At 32.0% G+C, this 24,704-nt stretch overlaps 1 protein-coding gene across 1 annotated transcript; it reads left to right on the forward strand.

Moving 5' to 3' along the window:
• The first annotated feature begins 949 nt into the window (after window positions 1–949).
• On the forward strand, window positions 950–23,566 carry LOC113397587 (uncharacterized protein). The gene is made up of 42 exons (XM_026636040.2): window positions 950–986; window positions 1,117–1,270; window positions 1,703–1,865; window positions 2,337–2,491; window positions 2,564–2,727; window positions 3,351–3,481; window positions 3,856–3,960; window positions 4,422–4,571; window positions 4,944–5,003; window positions 5,779–6,021; window positions 6,298–6,474; window positions 6,817–7,008; window positions 7,194–7,336; window positions 7,445–7,575; window positions 7,877–8,057; window positions 8,428–8,593; window positions 8,878–8,981; window positions 9,059–9,164; window positions 9,246–9,418; window positions 9,715–9,924; window positions 10,461–10,571; window positions 10,791–10,959; window positions 11,105–11,278; window positions 11,465–11,662; window positions 12,072–12,207; window positions 12,580–12,679; window positions 13,132–13,234; window positions 13,447–13,566; window positions 13,897–14,095; window positions 14,189–14,348; window positions 14,529–14,667; window positions 14,900–15,102; window positions 15,316–15,544; window positions 15,829–15,933; window positions 16,018–16,125; window positions 16,937–17,091; window positions 17,930–18,079; window positions 18,402–18,543; window positions 19,412–19,559; window positions 22,284–22,409; window positions 22,534–22,673; window positions 23,460–23,566. The coding sequence occupies exons 1-42, from the start codon at window positions 950–952 to the stop codon at window positions 23,511–23,513; spliced, it is 6,114 nt and encodes a 2,037-aa protein (XP_026491825.2). The 3' UTR covers window positions 23,514–23,566.
• The last annotated feature ends 1,138 nt before the right edge of the window (window positions 23,567–24,704 follow it).

Here is a 24,704-nt window from a genome sequence, read left to right on the forward strand (position 1 = left end):
CATTAAGCAATGCAGGCAACGTCCTAGGGGCACTGTCTGTCACGGGGCCCTAATGTTACAAAAATCAACTTAATTAAATCATTGTTTAAAAAATAATTGAAGCCAATTTTTTTTCTAATTGAATATGGTGATGATGTAAAACATTACAGTTATACTACACATACACATACAGTTCTGAATAAAATTTTGTTTGAGTAAAAAAAAATTAAATAGTTATTTAACGACGAACTCTGTACCCAAACTTACTTTTGACATCCAAACGTATTTGATTAATGATGACATATATTTTGTACATACATACAAAATAAGGTATCGTGTTTAATTTTAGAGATCTGAAAATATTCAGATTTATTGTTAAAACCAATTCAACATACAATACGTTAAATAACTTAATCACATCGCCATTCACCCCATTATCCTTATAAGTATGATATAAACAAATGTTATTTCTACTTTTGGACGATTTTTTCGTCAAAATGTGAAATTATAATTAAGTAATAATATGGTTTTTTTAAGGTTTACTAATAAATAATTATTTACTCATAAATCGAGCTAATTTGAATTATATCAGATTTAATTTTTTTTAAATTTATTTATGCTTTATTGCACCAACACTTAATAATAGATTATATCTAAGAATTAACATTTAAAAGTTGCATGAATGCAACAGGCGGCCTTATCGCTAAAACAATGATCTCATCCAGGCAACCTTTGGGCAGAGGACTGGTTGTAGAACTAATTTGGGAAGGGAAGGGAAGAATTATATTCATATTATCTTATTAAATGTCATATACTTTACTTTGTAACAAATATAATGTTGCCATATATTACAAAAGATTACCCTACCAAAAAATAAATGTAAACATAGGTTTTTTGGTGTTACTTAGCAACGTAATATAGTTATTCAATAATATTGTATTAATAGATATCTACTGAGATAATATTTAAAATGGCTGAAGAAGAAATAATAGGAGAATTTGGAAATGGTAAATATATTTTTTTTCATAAATAATAATAAAAGATAAGTAAACAAAAAATGTCCTATTTCACAGAATTAAATAATGCGTAAAATATACTATTGAATGTTATTAATGTAATTTTCATTTAATTATTAAGAAGAAGAAATAATAGAAGAGGCTGCTCCCGAAGAAGTGGAACAAGAGTCAGTGGAAGACGAATCAATTCTCACTGAATACGATCCTGATGATTTTCTGTCTGGTGCCGTAAACAGTTTGGACTCAACAATACCCCTTAATTTATTTGATTTTGAGTATCCTTTTGCAGTTCCATACTATTGGTAAAAAAATGTAATTATAACGTATAAAATTGAATAATATTAAAAATTTAATTTCGGCTACTGGGACTCTGAAACAATCATTTTATCGTTGTCACAACACATGTAGAAATATGCAAGAGCATTTTTAAATAAATGTTTTTTTTATTCTATTATCTAACATTATAGAATTATATGATCTACAAAATGAAATATTGACATTAGTTGGTACGATATTTTATGTGGTTTTAGTAACAAAAGCATCGAAGTAAATAATAATAATTTCATTATCAAAATTATCGTATTTAATTCGAATGATTATGTTTAATACTCTATTAATTTATTAAAATATTAATAGTGTAAGGTAAATTATAATTATTGTAAGTACAAGTAATTTTAATCTAATAATGTGTTCCTATTAATATTAAGACATTCATATGGGTACAACTGCCAAAAGTACTTCAATATATGCGCGTGTGATGATTCGGTGGTTTGTTGGGCTGCGGGCAGCATCATTGCATTCTTGGATGTTAATACAAAACAGGTGTGGTTCCGAAGAAGTTCCACAGGAGGTTCCGTGGGGGCATTGACGGTAGGTTGTCAAGTGCAACTACATACCGTATATTAGTTATGACTAATTTATATAATAACAAATATAATTCGAACAACGTAACTGAAATAAAAAATAAAGTAACTGCCTATAAACGGGCAAATGGGCTTCTGGACACAGCTTTCTGCTTTCAATGAGAAAGTTAGGAGGTTATTTCGCCACGTTAGCCGAATGCGGGTTGGTGCATACTCATGTAGAAGAATTTCATTTAAGACATGACGATTTTTTTATCCACGACTTATAAAATTCAAATGTTCTGGCTACTGGTCAACATCAACCAGATTTTATACAGCCAATATAAAACGCCTACGTCGAAATGACCAATTTTATTTTATTAATATAAAATAACATATTGAATCGACTTAAAGGTGTAGTTATAAGTTACAAATTATTTTATGTAAAAATAAATAATGTTAACGATTAATAAAATGTTGACAGTGTCGTTCTGTTTAGTCTTACAGAAAAGACCCAAATTATCGCATAGTGATCGCGGAAGGTAGAGAAGGTGAGCGAGATCCAATAATACTACTTTACACGTGGCCCCAAATGGAAATAGATGCTGTTCTACGCGACGGCACAGCTAATGCTTTTTCGGTCTTGGATTTCAGGTAGCTTTTATTAATAATTGCTAACTATATTAAACTATACACTACACTACATGGATTTTTTTTCCTAAATAGTCCTGACGGCGAGCTCCTAGCGTCTGTAGGGAAGGAACCGGATTATAACTTGACGATATGGAACTGGAAACGACATAAAATTCTTCTGCGCACAAGTGCTTTTTCGTTCGATGTTAATACTGTTATGTTTTCGCCGTACTGCCCAGGCCAACTTACAACAGCAGGTGAGGCTCACTTTCGACGAGGTACTTTGCTTGTAACTTATACTTTATATCTAGTCTAATATTATAAACCTGAAGAGATGATTTGCTTGATCGCTCTAATTTTACGAACTATATATAATGGGACTAATGGGCAGTCCCATTATATATAGTTCGTAAGGCTATAATATACATAGACTATAATATCTCGCTACGACCCTATCTTACTACGTTGCCTTTTACTAATTACTTAGGAGCTATGAATTGCAGATTATTATACCAAAATTCAACAGTATGAGTTGGCAGAATCTGTGATGAATACTAAACACTTTAGCATATGAAAACTCTGTGGTACTCTTCTGAAATTAATCCACTATCTTAGGTTAAAACATCACCACTGATCCACCCACTCACCCACTTGGTTATTCAGCTCATTACACTATATCATTTTATTAAAAAAGTAGAAGCATCTCAGCTATCCTAGACATCGACTTAAAAATACATAAATAAGTACTAAATGCAAATCATAAGTAGGTAAATGATGTATGTATAATTAATTATACAATACAATTATAATATTATGGTGCTCTTGAATGTGTCGTTCCAATCAGCACATGATAATTCTTTTTTAATAATATCTCTTACAGGAGCGGCGCATATTAAATGTTGGAAAATGGCGCATACTTTTACGGGACTTAAATTAAAAGGAGAACTTGGCCGATTCGGTAAAACAGAAATCTGCGATGTGCTCGGTGTATATCCAATGCCCGATGAGAAAGTGTGTAAACATATTATAATTTATTTATAAGCTTGAAATGATCCACCTGATTATAAGTGGTTACCACTTTTAGAAACATTAATCAAGTATTTTATTGTCAAACCTAAAAACTAAACTAAACTAAAAAAACTTTGAGAACTGAGATATTATATCCCTCTGTGTCTGTAGGCATTCGTACCCTTCAAACCGGAACGCGAAAATACTAATTATTGGTATTTGTCATATTTGATACTTAGGTGATCCAGACAAGCTTGCTTAAAGCTCTGCCACAAAGTAATATTAGAAAATATTAAATATATATAAAAGTAAGAATATATAATGGAACAAAAATTGCGTATAGAAGATGGAGCTTTGATTTTTGAAATGGATTCCAGATACTATCTGGTTGCGAGTGGGGTAATATTCTCGTATGGGAAGCTGGTCTAGTTAAATTGGAAGTTACTCAACGTGGAAGAAAAACCTGCCATAAAGCACCAATCGTTTGTACTTTCTTTTCATAGAATTTAAGGATTTTTGTAACGCATCTAAATTTTACAAAGATAATCTAAATTTTAACTGTAACTATTCAATCAATAATTACAATTAAAATTTAATTAAACAAATATATTATTTATATTTATTTATTTATTATTTATTACTCCTGCTTGTTTGCCACCTCCAACATAAAAAAAAAATATATATACAATATTAAAAAAATAATAATAAAATGAATTTCGTTTAGATTATAATATTTCTATTTAATTGTATATTGCTTGTTAATTTAAGTTTTTATCTCACAAAGAAAAGTTAAGGATATCGTTTTTCTAATAAGTCCTTTTTTTATTATTTGAACTTCTTAAATTAATTATAAATGTTGAGAACAAAGTTTACTTTTTGTACGTCTTTTTTGGCAGTTCTTTTTATTATTTGTGTAGTATGTTTATTATTTCTAATATTTCAGGTACAATTTATGTTAAGCCCGGCTGGTGATGAAGTCACCACAATCGCTCGTGACGGATATATTCGTACTTGGTATTGGGACACAGTTGATCAAGCTGATCCACCTGAAGACGATCTATACGTGGAATTGAACCCGGTTGCTGAAACTTATGTATGATATTTTTTTATGTTTTGAATTTTTCGATATACAGCCTGTAAACGTCCCATTGCTGAGAAAAGGTATCTTAATCTCTTAATGTACTCCGATTGGAGCTTATTCCAATTTGCTGCTTAGATACGTTTTGGTTGATATACAATGTGGCAAAACACTCTCAATATGAATTATTTTGAATTGTTATAAACACAAATTAAGCACATAAAAATTAAATGGTGCTTGCTCCGGCTCCAACTTGAAATCTAATGTTAAGATTAAGTGCTCTGGCCACTGGACTATCTAGGCTTATAATAAATTGCATAATTACGTATATTTTCAATGATATATATTTGAACCTAACCTCGTTATACAAAGTCTACTTATTTGCAGGTACCGGGATGTCAAATAATGTGCTTGAAGCACCAACATGATATGTACTGGTACGCTCAAGTAAGTAAAAAAAAAAGTAAAATATCCTCTTATATCTTGCAAATGTAAAGGTTTTTAATTTAAATAATCCTTGAAAATTCTTGAAACGGTGTTTTTTAATAACTCCCAGATGCCTTCTTACCATGGCAGTCATTCCCGACGGATACTAGCCAACTGTGCAGGATCACTAGATATTATAAAATAAAGTCCTCCTGCCTTGTCTGTACGCGATAAACTCAAAAGCTACCTATTACTAATACTAGAACGGATTTTTATACGGTTTTGTTCCAATTTTGGTACCAATGGATAGTTATTCATGAGGAAGGTTTAGTTGTATAATTCATTAGAGTTTTGTATAAATTGGCCGAAATATTATGATGACTATTGATGATGGCGGAAAAGATTACGCCACCTAATAGAGATATCATTATTTATGATATGGACATTTTATCTAGACCCTTATTCTACCCCTGCGAAGTGACCGATTAGGTCTGGTAGCTAGTATATTATAATTTAAAAGTGTGTGCAAACACAGGCACACTATCTGTACGTGTTTTTGATGCACATCAGTATAAACACTACCAACTCCTAAACTTCGGGTTGGTTCTAAGATTTTATGTTGAAAAAACCTAGTAACTTTTTATAGGCCCGGCACGCGATTTTCATCCAGGGCTTTGGAATCAACAAGGCCATAAAATAGCTACATTAACTATGTATATATTATCTACTATATTGATCTTATGAGCAAAATTAAAGGTGTGATCAAAAAGAAATATGATTTGAGTATAACTTTTAGGATGCCAATGGTGGAATCTGGACTGTTGATATAGAGATAGACAAATTACAATGTAATCATACAAAGATTATGACATGTCATGCCAGTGGTATAGTAGCGATGGCTGCATTACGCACATGTCCGATACTAGTTAGTGCTGGATGTGACGGAGCGTTGCATGCATATAACACTGAGACTCACGCACTGCTTGCAAAGTATCAGTTCCAGGCAGCCATTACTTGTATGCTCTATCCTCCATCAGACGTAAGTTATTATTATTCTTTATCTAAATTTAAATATCAATAAAATACAATGACGACCGTGTTATTACTTAGTTATTTTAAGGCATAGAATCTATCTTGGCCTACTAATATATATTGTATTAATTATTATATCATGACATATGTCATGACTGTAGTGTGTTGACATTACAGTATCAATTAAAGATTTTTAAATATTTATATATCTAGTATGTGATGTCTATATATCTTTTAATATCTTGATGCGAGTAGATAAGAATTAGTATGTTTTATTTATCAGGTCGATGCAACTTCACGAATAATATTGGTAGGGTTTGCTGATGGGATCATGCGAACACTGCTCATTCATCCGGAGCGTCTTCAGGCGCAATCAACGTTAATAGAAGTTCGTGTACATTCTGATCTCACTGTTCACAGTGAAGACTCTATTCATGCTGACGTCATAGATCTGATATCGGTTAGTTTTGAAAATATTAAGTTAGTTAAAAAACTCTTAACTCTTTCCAAACTCATATGTTTTCATCAAACGTCTGTTTCTGTCTATTTTAATTTTTTGAATTAATGCTTTAATTTTTTTCATTTCCATCACATTGTAGTCCTATTAAGGTCTTGTATATGTCTTAAAATCCAAAGATAAACAATTTGGTTTTATTGACCAATTTGCCTCTCAAATTTGTATCAAAATATGTAATTTCTAAATTTACATACTTGAAATTCTGACAGGTACCAATTTCCAAAAATTGAGCCAATAATAGCCTTATTAAAAATATTTTTCAAATTATGGAATATTAATTTGCAGTTGTTAAAACCACACTCTAAGTCCTTGACGCAAATAACAATAAATGAGCAGCGAACGTTACTTGTGACATGTGGAGATGACAGCACGATATTTTTATACCATTTGGAATTAGGAACGCCTTTTAAGCTTCATAGATTGGGTTTTATACAAACTCCTAACAATGTAGCTTTTATGACTTGGAAACCAAATGAAGTGAGTATGAAGATTTAACAGAAATTAAATAGAACAGTATTTTTTTTATTTATAATACGTTAAGTGTTTATAAAAAATACTACTTCTGATTTATAAACTTTGAAGTTGGAATTAATTATTCTCCTTTTTTAAGTAGTACTTAATTTAGGCAAAATAAAAATATAAATGTAATGTGTCAATTGAAGGAACGTGTTCTTCTGCTGTGTGGTGAACTTGGACTTATTATTGAAGCTACGCTGCCAGATATTCCTATAAAAAAATACAATGAAATCACTACTTTTAAACAAGAATTTATATCAACTGAAGAAATAGTTGTAAAAAAATATTAGTAAGTATCGAAAAGAATCTTTTTTTTATTATATTCTAGAAACCTAATGATGAAATTTAAAAGCAATTCCAACTTAAAAAAGTTTTATTTATAAAAAAAATATTTCAGTATGCGTAATAGACCATTCCCGACCGAAGAAGATTTAGCAAGTATTGATGAAGAAGCTCTTAAAGCTCAAGAGGAAAGTGAAAAAGATAAAGATGAAGAAGAGGAAGAATATATTGGTGAAATACAATTAGGTAACTTTACGCTCTAAAATATGTCACAAAGCACTCCTAGTGAATGTTGTCTATGTTCCCTTGACACAAAAGGAAGGTACCTTAAATAGCCAAAAGTGATTACCACTAGCATCCAGTGGCCCATTATTTACTAGTCTTTTGTATTTCAAATTAAAAAAATTAAAACATTTGACTATGCCAAAAAAGGAAATAATTTCGGAAAATTATTTCAGGAGCTTCTACTACTGAATATAATAAATATTTTTATTTAAAAGTAAATGCATAATAAAGAATAAATTAAATCACATAAAGCTTGTTTTAGTGGAAAGTGAAAATGAGTCGGGTACTACTATATCATGGGCTCAGTATTGCGATGAAGGTATATGGATAGTGCAACAACATACTGGAGCGCTGTTGCTCGTCAGACCTGGAAATAATAAGATAATAAAATATGGACCTATCCCTGGCGCGTGGTGCGATGATATTACAACTTTAAAGTTCATGTATGTGTTGAGTATTTTTTATTTTACCAAATATAATGACGAAGTGTGATGGTAATATAAAGCTCAATAATTTTCGACGGGAATACCTAAAAGACCGTTTTACTTCAAGATCTTACTTGGGGAAAAGTATAGCAAAAAGCACTAAATTAATAGCAGGTAGTTTGTAGTAGGTAAACTGTAGTAGATTACTTGTAAATGTTTTTTAAATAATCGGCAATATCAAATCAATAATGATAGACAGTGAGAAATCAGTATTTAACTCCTTAATTCCTTTCTAACTTAATACATGTTTATAAATATAAATTAATATTTAAATACACTTTATTATTCATTGATATATGAACATAAATACCGTTTTTTTAATGTCAAGTTGCGAGGATCGCTATCTTGCATTGGGAACGAACTCAGGATACATTCGCGTAGTGCGCATGCCTTTTGAAGAAGAAGATACGCCAGAATACCATTACTTGACGTGGAAAATGGCACAGCAGAAACTACTTAAAAAGCTCAAAGGGAGACGCTTAGCGAAGGAAGAGGTGAGTTTTAAAATAATTAAAACACACGTAAAAATCCAAGATGTAGGTACCTGGTTGATATCCAGACAAGTACTATTAAATTATCAGATTCAATTTCTTAACAATGTCAAATATCAGAATCAATTTTTTATCAGATTAAAGATTTTATTAACAATGAATATGTAGAGTAAAAATAACAGAATAAACAAAGAACAGTGTTAAACCTTCTCTAAAAAGGAGGCTTGTGTAAAAACTGTGTCAATACTATCTAAGAAATGACAATTATTCGTAATGTTGTGTTTCAGAATCAACCGACACCGAGAATAGATTTTATTGATTACTACTATCTTCCAATTCATGATCGCTACACGGGAGCTATAACTTGTCTGGAATTTAGTTTTGATAACAAGTAAGTAATAAAATAAATAGTATAATTATAATATATATATGAATCCAGATCATATAATAGTCACTGAAAATTTTCAGATATTTATACACAAGTGGGCGAGATGGTAATATTTTCTCGTTCATTATTAACTTTTCGGAACCTTTAATTACTTTCCCTTCTTTTGAGCCAGAAAAAGAAACTATCGTAAGTATTTTGTTCATAAGTAAAGTCATAGAGGTAATAGGTGTTTATATAGTTTTTATAACACTAGTTTTGCTGTTATAGAAAGTAGAAAAGATTAAAGAACCCAGTACTGTTGACGGAGAACTAATGTCGCATGAGCAACTCAAACAAAAGGAGGAGTACGACAAGATGATATCGATAGCCAACGCTCACAAGAAACGTGTTCGCGACCAACTCGCGGAGTTGACCGCTGAATACACTAAACTTATTAAAGCGTAGGTATTTTACCTACATTTCAACTGATGATTTTCAACGTATATAGTTATTTCAGTGGATTTTGTATCAAACGTTACGTTTGTGTCAATCTATTAAACAGTTTCGCTTTTTTATTTTATAATAACACATCTTAAATTAAACACATCAATCAACAATTCAGCACGTTGAATTATAATAAACTTTTATTGAATCGATATTTGTTGTATGAATTCGATTGAAAGCCTCTTCCACTTCTATTTAGCAATTGAATGACTTAACTCATTCATAGTTGCTTATAAGTTGATGATATTAACAGGAACCGATCTCTACCATATTCACAACAAATGGATGTAACTCTGGACCCTCGTCCGCTTGTGGTGCAAGAGCAGGAATTGGAAGAAGCAAAAGCACTCACTCGTCGTAAGCTGGCACATCAGCTAGAAGCCTCAGACTTAGCTCTGCACAAGATGTACTCAAGAAATATCATACAACTTGATGTGTTTCCGTTCACTTTAAAGGCTATCAGGTCAGTCATATCCCGGTTTCTGATTGGTAAGTCATTTAACACACATATTGATGGCAAGTATTTTTTTTATTTTGTTAATTTTTTTGTAGTAATATTAAAGATATCTAATTTAAATATTAACTTTCATTGGATGACTTGAACTAGTTTTGCGTGTTATGTTCCCATCCATGTTCCCACCAATGTATAAAACTATATCATGCGAATGATATAAGTTTCATTCATTCTTCTTCAATATTCAAGTATATTGTTATGCATAAGATTATATGTATAATCATTTTCTATGTTTACAAATACACTGATACATAGTTTGTCTGAAAGTGAATCACGTGAAGTCATTATAACTTTAATCAATAATTTTTAAATAACTTTAAACGGCTTTATTTCCTTCGAAAGATTTAAAACTCTAAATTTTGTTAGTATTCTTGTAGTTCGGGGTAAGTTCGATCAATAGGTCAAACTCTCTTGCGTTTCCAATGCTTATATTATATGTAACAGGTAAACGAATTATAATTAAAATATGTGTTTTTATACGAAAGGGATCCCGAAATTATGATAAGACCATTACGACAGAAAAATCTATCCAGGGCGTTCACTGCCCAACTTCAAGAAGTTCATCAGAAAATGTATGAAGCATCACTTCGCGGACGGTACTGTGAAAAAATATTTTAATTCCTCTTTACCCATTAATATTATTTAATTATTTTTAATCACTGTGCTTAACTCTTTTTTACACGCAAACATTAGGAATTTAGACCTATTTGCATTGATCGAGAGAGAGAAAAGGTAAAGCAGAATACTATAATTATTAAAAACGCGTACATATTAATTTAGCAACAGTTATTAAAAGTCTAAAACTATCTATTTAGGAGAGCAGAATCCTCAACTCAGAAAGCGGTAGCGAAGAAGGTATCATTAGGACCTCCTCGCGTCGCGTCATTTTTGCTGGGCCTACCGCCGAATCCACCTCATCCTCTGAAGAAAGCACTACGGAACTATTACCAGAGACTCAACCGTCACCATATTCAATTCATTGAGGTATGTTGAGTATTACTCAAAAAATATAATAAGTTTATAACTTTTTAAAACTTGATAAATTTGATTTGATGGTACGTAATTCACCAATAATGTCACGTTCTATCAATATTATCTAAAGAGATCATTATTGGTTTGTTTCGTTTAGTGGCAAGAACATTTGTCGCGAAAACCAGATTCTCATGCGTTACCTCCAGGCGCTGCAGATGCATTAAAAGAAGCCGAAGAAACCATTGGTAATCGCGTTCTGAAAACACAACCTGACTACGTAGCGCCACAAGGTCACAATACACAGCTTCGTATCTGTCTTACTCGTAAAGAAGTGAGTTTAACTACTAGTACAACCTTATCTGCTTTTAAAAGTCAATCCAAAGCAACAAATGCTCAAGACATTTTAGTTCCCTAAACTAATAAAAAGCATTATAAAACAGAAATATTTTGGGTCTTATGTAATAATTTGACACAATATATTTATTACTTCTAATTAGGCTTCTAACGTTACTTTTAGATATACGATAATAAGCGAGAATTTAACGAGAAGGTATTGAAGCTACGAGAACAAAAAGTTAGACTAGTTGAAAAAATGCAAGAAATTGGGAAGCGTTTGGCAGAAATACGGGTCGAAATTCCTCACAAACTTGCCAATCAACCGCCCCACGTGCCAATCATTGATGACAATCTAGAGTTTCCGGAAAAAAATCTTGAGGTAATTTAGTTAGAACATGCAACGGCGAAAGAAACTTAGCGGGTCTGTTTTTGTCAGTTTTATTATTTACATATTACATTGAATATGAATAGAAATAGCCAGGAGGCCATCGTTTCATTCCCAATATGTATATAAAGCATCGTAAGATATCTTGCGTGTGTCGATGTGTATTCAGTCACGTGCGCCTCTACCAACCCACATCGTAGCGACGTGCTTGAATAAGCCACAACCTTCTTAAAAGGAGAGGACGAGTTTGCCCAGCAGTGGCACATTTACAGGCGGTTACTTTACTTTTTTTATTTTAGATTAACATTTATCTAATTCATAATAATTAATTACATAAATAAAAACTCATCATATATGAGATTCAGAAAATGAGATTATAAAATTAAAGCAACGGCAATTTTAGATAAAACCTGAAATCACAGTTCAGGCCGGACATCGTGCGACAATAGCACGAAAACCGCAAGAACGAAGACGATCGATGATGTATCCACAACAGCGAGTTCGTCAGCCGAGAGTTGCTCGCTTCGTACCTATAACCGGTAACTATTAAATAATAAATTTAAAAACATTATTTTTAAAATAGAATTATACTGTTAAGATTTTTAAGCATTGGGCTTTTGGCCACGGTGCATTTTAAAGAAAGAATATTAGTCATCTGCATAGAAAATATTTTGGAGGATAAGTATATGTGCAAACCCGCACCTTCTCTTAATTTCGTTCCTTAGAATTTGTGTAAAAAAAAACGGTTCGAGCCCCGAAGCTCTTGATCCTCTTAAGTTAGACACGAATCAAACTAATTTACAAAACCTGTTTCCAGGGTTCATGCCTGATACAAAATAAAGAAATAGAAACAAATCATCGACATCAATAAAAAAATACATTACATACTAAAAGTTACATTTTCCGTATAGAATCCCGGCCACTCACTGCATCTTGGGAGCTTTTGAAACCCAAACAAGACCAAGAATCATCTACCATTGAAATTGAAATTCGAGAAAGGCGAATTGAAAGGTAAACGATTCTCACTAGGATTGTTAACAATTAGCTGAACAATAAACCAGTCAATAACACCATTATTTGAAGTATACCTATGTAACTTCGCCAACTAACTTATGCTAATTTGCTGATTTTTTCTAAACAGTATGTACATATGTCACAATTTCTAGAAAAGTCGTTTGTTTTTACGTACATACATAACATTATCAGAAACGAATTGCACGTATCGCCCTCTCCTGCAATACAATAATGGTATTAATATCGGCGGCATTAGCCCAGAATAAAATCCTACATGACATTATACTGTGGAAATAACTAAAATACAGGCGAGCCGTGTCAACAATAGCAAATAGTCAGATTTTTTTAACGCGAAGGGTGCAGAGCAGTCTTGTCGTATATATATTTCTTAAATGTATTTGATGTTAATTAACAAAAAGGCAACATCTAGAACAATATTTCATATTTAGGCATTTATATGAGCAAGACGTACTGATAGTGGATGCTGACATCTTGGTTCAGGAGTTCGACTCCAGGCTTCGACAACTTCAACGAGAACGTATACGCGTGCAGGTAATTTTTAAAATCTCAAAATTGTCGCTATTGTTGCTGAGATGATCACGATCATAATTGTAATTTAAATCCTAAAATATTGAAGTATTTCCCACATATTTTATAGTGTTAAGACCGTCTGTTGCACCTCATTCAACCTTTAAAGATATCCGGACATTTTAGTTTTAGTTTTGGGAGTGCAATAAAAAACATAATAACTAGAAATATTACAGGAGAAAAATCAATTACTGGAACTGCATCTATACCAGTTACACAGGGAAATGACTGTGTTAAACCGTTTTGAGGCTCACGAAGATCGTTTAGCAGAGAGGGTCTACGCTAAATTGATGCAGGTCATTTATTAAATTTATTTATGTTCAGACAAATCGCTCAAAAATACTGTAGTACAGTTTAACTAAATATCTCTCACTATAATCGTTTAAGTAGGAATCTCTCATTTGCTTATAAGCAATCGCCTTTAATAATAATGTCGCCTTATATTTAATTAAGAAATATTAATTTTGTAATCGAGTTCAATACTTTTTATCGTATCAAATTACTTGAGACTATTCGGTTGTAAGGATTAATTAAAGTTAATAATATATAACCCGATTCTCTTAATACAAACGACTATATATAAGAGATATGAAATTCAAGCTATAAATTGCTTATAATACTTGTAGGTGCGAAATGTAAATGACCAGATAATCGATTGTGAGCGTCGAATTGAAGAACACAAAGCGGAAAAGGAACGGCTCGATCTGGCGTGTCAGGAATTGCAGAGACAGTTCAAGAAATTAGTGCAAGATAATAAATTCGCTGATTTCCTCCGAAGAATATTTAAGAAGAAATATCGACCCCCACGCGATAGAAATGAAGATGGTAATGTACATAATACAGATATATAGATATTTAATCATAATACCTATCTATTTAAAAAAAATGAATACACTTTATGTCATGAAATAATTACAGAATCGTCTGAATCCGAATCCAGTTCGTCTTCAAGTGAAGAAGAAGACGAAGGCAGTATAGACAGCCGAGACATTGGACCCATAAGACTTGATCCGAACATCTGTCCAGATGGTTGTGATCCAGATATTTACAATAAGACTTATGAGCTTAGAAATACAAGGTAGACCAATTGAACGTACATAAAATTTGGATAATGTTAACGATTTTTTTAGAAATAATAAAACAAATGATTCATATTTCTTAAACGAATAAAATTTCAACCAAAACCGAAATGATTTTTTACTCGTTAACAGCTTCAATTTTAGTTTTTATATTACGATTTTATTTTCCCAATATTTAGACATAAACATGAACAAGAAATGCTAGAGCAGGATCGCTTGGTAGACCTTCTGCGGAAGGACATCGATGCACATAACAAAATCAAGAGAAAGTTTTCAATTCAATTAGAGAAAAGGAAACAAGAATTGAGAGAATTTATGGTACGTAGATTGTTTTTTTAAGATATTTGGATGATCTGGTTGTTTATTATTTAAATGAAAGTATCATTGGCACGGTGGCAAGACTACTAATTCTAACACGGAGTGTGTGTGTGTCGAATAAAGTCTGGAATACTTCATGCAACTTAGAAATTACAACAGTCAATTATATGTACTTATATAGAAGTTAATGATAAACGTTAAAAAAATCAAATGAAAATGTATGTTCTTACAGATGGAAAAACAAAGCTGCATGAACGAAGTTGACCAAGTTGTGATACTACGTTACGATCAGATACGAGCTTCAGCTATACGCGGATGCACTGGACCCGGGGGACTGTCACAAACGGTCGTATTTCCAGAGAAGATGCTCAGCAAGCTGCGGCGGAGAGTACTGGAATTGCAAGACGAGATTCAACAACAGAAACAACGACAAAAGTAATTCTATAAGCCAAAAAAAACTGATATTTTCATCATTCGATGAGATAGCGTACCAATGGACTAGAGTAAATAAATAAAGAGTGCATCTTTATTTGCACTCAAATGACATTTGCACTGTATTCCCTGGTCAGACGGGCAGCGTTCTATAGTATATTACTTAAAATGAGTATGGTATTGTATAATATTAAACTGAGATCCCGCTTCGTTCAGAGTGAATCGCACTCACTTGTTCCGCATGAACGTGGACCTGCGCGCGATGGAGGCGCGCGCGGCCGAGCTGGGCGCCGCCATGCGCGACGTGCTGACGCGCAAGCTGGGCCGCCCGCGCCGCGTGGACCGCGCGCTCGACGACTTGCTGCGCCGCCTCGCGCGCCGACACAAGTTCTCCGTCGCGCTCGACGTGCTGCCGCACATGCTTGCGCAGCTCACGAGCTGGCGAGTGAGTCTCGCTTCACCATTAAATATAAGTCCCCATAATCTAGTTTATATAATAATACAATCAGTAACAATTTTCTTGGTATTACTCATATTCCTATTATCTCCCTTAATTCTAAGAATGGGGATGAGTATAGATAAAGAGTTCACAATGAAAACTGTAACATTCCCATTGCTAGGCCAGTATCCCATTCATACCTGTCGCTATTCATGCTCTACTTTTGTAGAAGAAGTATGATTAAAATAAACCCGATGTATTATTTGTATGATATTTAAATAATATAACAGGAACGTCACAGTGGACTGGAACAGAAATATCTAACCATCCTGAATCGATACTCTGATCGACTTCGACTCGCTGCGGCTCTTCAGGCTGAAGTATATCCACAAAAGGTAATATAAAATTTTACATGCAGGCAACAATAAAAACATTTTCCATGGGTATTATTTTAAAAGGATGTGTATTTATTGATTCAGCAAGCAAAAGATTGGACTATTATGGCTGGAGGTTACGAACCTGAACAGTACCAGCGTGACGTCATCCGCCTGCGTATTATTCGATCTCAACAATGGCAACAAATTCAGGTTTGATAACGAAGAAAGCATAATATCGATACAAATAAAAAATAAGTCATGTTTTTTTTTTGTAATGCCTATACGCTGTACAAGATAGCTTGATTTTTTTGACAGATGTAAATTTATCTGATCGACAAAACTTTGCAATGACGAACATATTATTTTCTTAATTTAATGATTTTAAGAATTGTAAAAATATTTTAAAAAAATACATATAATACAAAAGTTCCTAAAGATTCAAGCGTTATCCAAAAATTTTAAGACTTTTTCTATTGTATATTATTGCTTCAAAGTAAAATTTAAATAGAAACACTGAAAATAATAGACGCTTGTACAATGTTACATCAGTCGGACGGTAGGGACGCGAATAACAGGCAGTAACAGCTACAAATATCGATTACAAAAACCTCATTGAAGTTAAGTTATTGTTACGAACGGGGGTCCTTTTGGTTGGGGTCTCTTTAGCTAGTGGTTGGGGTCTCTTTGCTGGTATAACACTTTTTAGAAAAATAAGTTAAAAAAATTTGAAATCTAATTTGAATTACGCATTCCATTGTTCCATCGACTGTTATATATGTTATAATTTCTGTTTCTCATCACTAGCCCGTCTGTCAAATAATTCAAATAAACTTGAACAGAGTATAACTGAATAATTCACTCAACCAACGTAAAACTTACCAAAAGATGCGTCGCCTTTTAAACATTGTTTAAGTAGCTGCGATTCGCAATTTCCTCCGCATTAAATTTAGACTATTGACGTGACAAGGGTGAATTTCATATTCTATTATAAAATAAAAAGCAAATAATTTTGATTACACAGGCCTTGGAAGAAGAAATTCACCAGTTACGCTTGAAACCTTTGTCGCAGATCTCAACAATGTCTGTATGCTCGCCACCTGTGTCAGATCGTTCGGAAATTAACCTCAAGATTATACACGCGACTGCGAGACCGTTGCGACAGAAATATTTTCCTATGTAAGCTACTGAATTTAAGTTGAAATATTCATTGATGTGATTTTTAAGATATGCAAACGCTATTTTAAATTACATAACATACAAACATAACATTTGCCACTGCTGGGCTAAGGCCTCCTGTGCCTTCGAGGAGAAGGTTTGGAGCATATTCCACCATGCTGCTCCAATGCGGGTTGGTGGAATACACATGTGGCAGAATTTCGTTGAAATTAGATAAATTCAGGTTTCCTCGCGATGTTTTCCTTCACCGAGCAAGAGATGAATTATAAACACAAATTGCAATGAAAATTCAGTGGCGCTTGCCTGGGTTAAGATGCACGCGTTCTAACCACTGGGCCATCTCGGCTCTTTTTTAAATTACGTTGTTCGTTAAGTTTATTAAGTGACGTGTGAAGAACGACGTGTTTTTCGTGCCTTTAGTGTATCTCTTTTATTGAGTTCACGTTATTTTTTATGTGCCTGGTTTTAATTTTCAGACAGCATCATAATTTTCATTAAGTACTTAGATAGGTAGAAAAATACTTTATAGTTTAGTAACTAGTTTAGTGTGTCATGTTCAATTCTTCGTTTTCATTTTTTATGAATGCTCCGTTAATATACTTAATCCTGGATGGCAGAATTGTCTAGGAGACATATAATAAGGTACCATTCAGGAGCTATTATTAGCTTTCTACAAACGTAGTGCCTACAATTCATTGTTCGTAAATGTGTTAAGGTGAAAAAATACTATAGTTTTAATTGCCAATTAGACAATTCTACTCTCTGTAATTAAAACGAATCGTGCCTTGAATACAAATGCTTAATGCGGCTTTACTAAACTTTTTCTGAACTCACGCAGAACACCTCTGGGCTCACAAGTTAAGATAGTGTACGAGGTGAATTTGATGAAACTTTTATATGATTGCTTGGATCTGATGCGAGTGACCCGAGATGACGCTGAGGAACTTTTGCAAGAGCTGACAGCTGAGCTGACAAAAGTAGTTTCAGGGTAAGCAATGACTATCTAAGCGTAACTTCAACAAATAACCGTAATTAAATATAATTTATTGCACTCAACTACAACTAAACTCAGTATTTTTGTGTACCGGCTTAAGTGAGCCAGTGTAATTACAGGTAAAATGAACATAACCTTCTTAGCTAACCTTATCACAATTAGCGATCTCTCGCACAGCAACCTCAGGGGGAAATCATTTTATAATCATACAATTTAATGATATATCTATACTATATCTTTAATTAAATTGTGTGATTATTAAACTCTTATAAATATCATTTCAATTTGAATTTAATATAATTGAATGTGATTCCAGTGCCAAAACTCGTTTCGAAGTCGTAGACGCGTTAGTCCGAAAGTGGCTACTCAAATATGGCGGAGACCCAAGTCTTTACAAGAAACAGACGCGCGCCTTCGATGCTCTCGCTACTTTGGCTGATCGACTAATTAAACAACATGTAAGTCAGAATATAATTAAATCGACAAAATTAAAATGTGCTTTATTTAAGTAGGCTCATAAAAGCACCTTTGATCGTCATGTATGTATGCATAGTGTTGAATCAAATGTATAGCTGCCATTGGTTCGGAATGTAGATTCTAGCGAGAAGAACCGGCAAAAAACTCAGTAGTTACTATTTTTCACCATTTTAATTACCAAATATCATCATCAGTAAAGAACAATTATTTTTTTATATATTCTGCCTAGTAATTAATAGATTGGTAGTTAGCACATCAATTAATTTATATATGTTTAATCTGTATAAAATGTCACCGTTGTGCCCAGTGAAAATTTAAATTTAAATTAGATCGTGATTCGATATTTTCACAACGACATAAATACCATTGTGTTTAATAAAAAAAGTAACAGCCTGTAGACTCAACTCACTTCTGGAAGGTTTAGAGCTTATTGCATCACGCTGTACTAATGCGGATTTGTACACATGAGGCAGATTAACATCAGACATTTGTAGGTTTCCTAATGGTTTCCTGGGTCGCCGATCACGAGATGAATTATAAACAATGTGCTTAATAATTATTCGATAGCGAAATTTTTTGAACTGTGAATGAAGTATGTGGGCAACTCGACGGAATCTAAGCAATATTTATCACATTGCTGGACGAAGGCATATCTTTTTAAGCAGAAGAATCCTTTCACTTTAGTGTGCTCTGTTGTATTTCCTCACATAGACAATACGAGACAACCGATCAAATGAGTTGCATCGCAACGTTCGATTGAATATTTTTAAAGTATTTTACTATATTTTTTTTATTATAAAATATAATTTTATTATTACTATTAATTAAATTAAACATGTAACGTAATAGGTAGAAGCGATGGAAGGCATAGACCCGAAAACCCACGAAATAATGCAATCTCTTGAAGCAGCCCTTAAAGATGTAGCCGGAGAGAAACAATCCCTTCAGGATCGTCTCGGACCAGCTCTTGCTACATTGCTGCATACCGCAGAATCAGGTCAGTAAAGTAAATAACTTATTTACTCGGTAATAAGTATATAATAAGTATATAATATGAATTATATTAAGAAGTTCTAAATTAGGAAAAACTCTGATGTTTTGAAAAATAAACTCTCGTAGATTATAATGGTGTTTTGTGCGCGAGCTGTAACACTCGGACAAATGATACGGTACTGTCCACATTACATATTTTTCATTAAGGGGACTACAAGAGCTAAGTGCCCTTGAGAATCGCACGCACACACTTACAAAATCGACAAAAACGGCAAGCCCGTGAACTAATGGTTAAGCGAGGTAACGAGGTTACGCCCAAATATTCTAATAGATGGCGCCAAACCGAGCGAAGTAAGATCAATCATAAATCTCATAAAAAATAGATAGGACAACAGAATTGTTTTTATTTCTTTCGATGTTAGTTAACGAATGATTATAAAAAAAAATGATTCAATTAAACTTACAATATTTTTATTTATATTTTGTACACAATAAAATAGACAGTTAGTTTTAACCTTTTTTTCTTTTATTTATATTATTATACCTACCACAATTAGTTCTTATACTAAATATTAAAACATACCAATTTTTAATATTTTATAAAAGTTTGATAATCTATTTATATAATAAAATCGTAAGTGTTCGAAACCTGTAGTGTAGTAACCGTGGGGTAACATATAGCGTAGTGTTTGTTCGTTTTATTAATATCGGTTCACAAAGAAAAAAAAAATTCAATTAAAACAAAAACATCTAAATATTTACAAGAAAAAAATGTCGTCAAGTCGATTTGGTTGAATCATTGGTTAACTAGGTTAATCATACTAGGTTTAATTATAAATCTCATAAAAATAGATAGGATATTAGAATTATTTGTTTTGCTTTGGACTGTTATTCGAAAATGATTAAATAATAAAACTGATTTAATTAAACTTAAAATATTTGGATTTGGTACTACAAAAAAAAAAACATTTAGTGTTAATTTTTTTATTAAAATATTTTATTTAATTTCACTTGTATGTATGAATGTATGTACGTATGTCCTGAAATCTTGCAATCAATATTACACCTACTTCCATTGAAGCTATGGAGCTGAAAGTTGGCACACATATTTAGTCTCGATGACAATCCACGATTCATGAATTGCTTCCATTTTCAATCTAATATGGCGGATGTTACTAAAAATTACAATTTTTGAATTACGTACAAATGACACTTCTAAATATTCTAGTTCTCTGGTTCACAACAATTACATTATTTTTTTTATTATTAAAATTAGTTCATACATAACTTTAATTCCTATTATAAACAAAATCGATAAAATTAAACTCTTACGCAATATAAATAGCTTCCGTGTTATTGTTTTCGACTTTCTTTATTCTGTAAAAAATAAATATATGTTAGTAATTATATTTTTATTAATTATAAAATTATGTATTTAAAAAATATGTATCTAAATATGCTCCATAGTACTTTTAATGAAAAATATCAAATTGCTTCGAGATCATGGGGATCGAACGTAGTCACTCTCAATTGATTTTATCCTTACTTTCACCAAATACTCTATCATAATATTTGAAGAACAGCTCGAAAAATCTGATTCTATGCGAACTGATTGCACATTTTTTCTAATAGATGTTTTCAATATTCATAATTTATAAAAAAAAATATGTTTACTAAAAAAATACTCTTACCTTTTAATATCGTTCATAAGTATGTTCGGCGCTTAATTTATATAAAAGTTTTTTAGTTTTCCTCACGCGTTTCACTTCATTTCCCATATTTACACAATTAAAATTTATGACAAATAATATAATAAAAAACAAATGCCTAATTACTACTACATTATTTTAACTTAATATATTTATCTACAAGAAAGAATAATATTTATTATAAGAAAACATGAAACAATGAATTTACAATTAAAATTACAAAAAAATATTTCGTTACGTAATGAGGCTCGTAACGAAAAGATCGACACGTCTGTATAGCATCAGGCCTCGGCCGGCAATGTCTGTACACGGCGTTTACGCACACATGCGTACGAATTTTGTTCGAAAATAAGAATATCTGATTTAAAAAAAATCTATTGAAGTTATTAAAAAAGTGACGCAGAGGTTAAATAATATATTGCTTGTAGAATAATCTGACAAAAAACCAGAATTATTGAATGTATATAAGTATAGTTTTTATTTATTAAAAGATTTTTTTAGAGGTAACTTTGTGATTTTTTTCTATCGTACCAAATTAATTACATCATGTTTTCAAAATAGCAAATAACTAGCATGTATCCTGAAGATTATCATATATTTTTTTCATTTGGTTTACTGCATCGGATCTTATACTTTTTTGCATTATAAAACTTGCATTTAGCTCATGTAGTCCCCTTAAGCATTACATGTGTTATCACATTTATAATAATTATTGTGTCAAATTATTATAATTGTAATTGTTTTTCGTTATATTATACTCTGTGCAAAGATTATTAATAATAAAGTCCTTTAAAGCGATATTATTTGCTCTTAAGTTTTTTGCGTGCGCAAGAATTATTATAATAATCAATTAACTTTTGATACTTGACCCAGGATTTGAAGCTCAGATCAGACCTCAGTGTCTGTACGAAGCCATTGCACCGACGACACAGACTAACTATGAATACTAAATTATTCTGTACTACATAGACCTGGTGTTTTATTTAGATTGATTTTATTTTTCGATATTTTTTATTTAGAAAGTGAAGATGCCATGGCTATTACTATGACGTCGCTAGTGCAGTCTCTTGTCGATGAAGCACATCCTCTGACACCAGAATCAATCGATCGCATTGAAATTTTCAACGTCGTTGAAGATATAAAAGGTTACGCTACACGCATTTGCTAATTTTTTACTTCACTTAGAAACCACATAACAATTTATAAATATAAATAATATTATCAAAATTGAATATAGTATATTAAAAATAAATTATACATAAAATATAGATTGCGGAGTAAAAGCATCAGAGGAAGAACTAAAGAACGTTGTAAAGTTGGCAATAGATTGTCTTCGCGCTCAACTGGTCAGCCTTGAAGAAAAGCGAGAGTTGGACAAAGAAATAGAAGACGCTCTCCATGTCGATACGGTTATATAGATATAACTTTAGTTAATTAGTTTTACAACACAGATATTTAACAATTACTCTACCATCAAACGCCCGAAGTTTAAATGACAGTAGATTCGTTTTATTGAGTAGACACCCACTAATGAAGAAATTTTGGAAATTTACACCCTAAGGGAGTGAAATAAGGATTGAATGTCCTTACCGTACTTACATGGAAGTCCGACATTTTTTAAGTTAGAACTTGAATGAAACTTTATTTTTGGAATACTGATTAAAATAAGTAGATGCCAATTTAAGCGTTTGGATATTATACCCTAAGGGGTGAAATTTACACCAATGTGGTATACAAAGAGTCTTAAATTAACGTAATATTTTAAGTTAATCTGTAAACATATTGAACTTCCACGCGAGCAAAGCCGCGGGCAGCAGCTAGTAACACAATATATTTATCTAGTGTGACCACATTTCGCGACCACTAACATTTTGGTACCACTTTCATTTATTTACTTTGCGGCAGGGCTTTGTGCAAGTCCATCTGAAAAAGTACCACCCACTCATCTTTATACATACATATTATTGTTAGAATTCTTGTGTTTCGGTATGAAGGGTGAGTGAGACAGCTTAATACACAGGCACAAGGTACATTGTAGTTTCCATGGGTTTATGGTGCATTAGCAATATAAGGAATGGTTAAAAAAATTTTAGGCGTTAATGTTTTTGGTCATTGGTCAGTGGTGAACGGCACTGTCTCATTCAAACAGCTTATTGAGTTGAAAATAAATTATAATGTTTTATTGGCTTTTTTAGGAATCTCTTGCAACAGACCGCGACTCTTCCGACGACAAGACAAAGACAAAATAAGTATTATTAAGTTAATATTTAGAAGTATTTAACTTATCGAAGTCTATTTTATTTAACAAATAAAGTTTATAGTTTAGTATTTTGTAGCTTAGAATTGGCGATAGTTCCTTAAAAATAAAATTTATTTTTAGCGTAAATAAACCATAAAATAAATGTTTTCACTAAAAAATGCATCGTAAAAGATTTTTAATTTTTTTTTACAAAAACTTCTTAGTTGGAAGCTCTAATAAATTTAAAATTTAACGTCTTACATAATTATTTTTACAACACAGATATTTACCAATTTACTTTATTAAGCACATAAATATTATAAGCAAGGGATAGAACTATACAGCTATACCTGGATTGCAAGTAATAACACTATTAAGAAGCAACTAAAAACTTAGGTTGTATAGGTACATAATATGGCGCCGCAAATTACACAGATATGCCGCTGAGAATGTCGTATCATTTTTTTGTCACCCGTGATTCAGTTCGTGCAAATATTTTTAGACTAAATTATTGTATTTTTATAATATAAGACACTAAGTCTACATATTTAATTCTTAGTAATAAAGTTTAAAATATTTATGTATTTTTATTTGATTAAAAGAATAATTAAGATAAATATAACCTAATCTTTCGTTGTGTAAATAATATATTTAAAAAAAAAACTTTCTTGAGATAGTAATTGTTAAATGAACTTTGGGAAATTATATATATAAACACAGTGTCAATCTGGGGCAAAGGACATAATCAAATTTTGGATAGGCAACGGCCTAGATAAAAAACAAAAACAAACAAATATAAACAAATGTAATAATAAAATGTGCAAACACATATGGTATATTGTCTGAATCGGATCATTATGTAGTTCATTAAAATTAGCTTTGAAGAACCACAGTTTACCTATTTGATCAAATAGTTAAAAAACGCATCCGACTTAAATTACACAGCTATGTGAATATTATTACATTAAAGCAATAAAACAATATTTTAATAATCACAAAACATGTTCATATTCAAGAGTTAGGTACAAAACATTTTAAAAAGTTCCTTAACATAACATTAGAATTCATGATATTATTTCTTGTACTATTAAATTTATTACCTATCGATATTCTATCTGACAACTGTCAATCTGCTTAATATATCGAAATCATTGAATTATAATTATGTAGTCCACATATAGGACAAACATTAAAATAGAGA

This window comes from Vanessa tameamea, chromosome 10 (assembly GCF_037043105.1).
Source record: "Vanessa tameamea isolate UH-Manoa-2023 chromosome 10, ilVanTame1 primary haplotype, whole genome shotgun sequence".
In the NCBI taxonomy this organism is placed as follows: Eukaryota; Metazoa; Arthropoda; class Insecta; order Lepidoptera; family Nymphalidae; genus Vanessa; species Vanessa tameamea.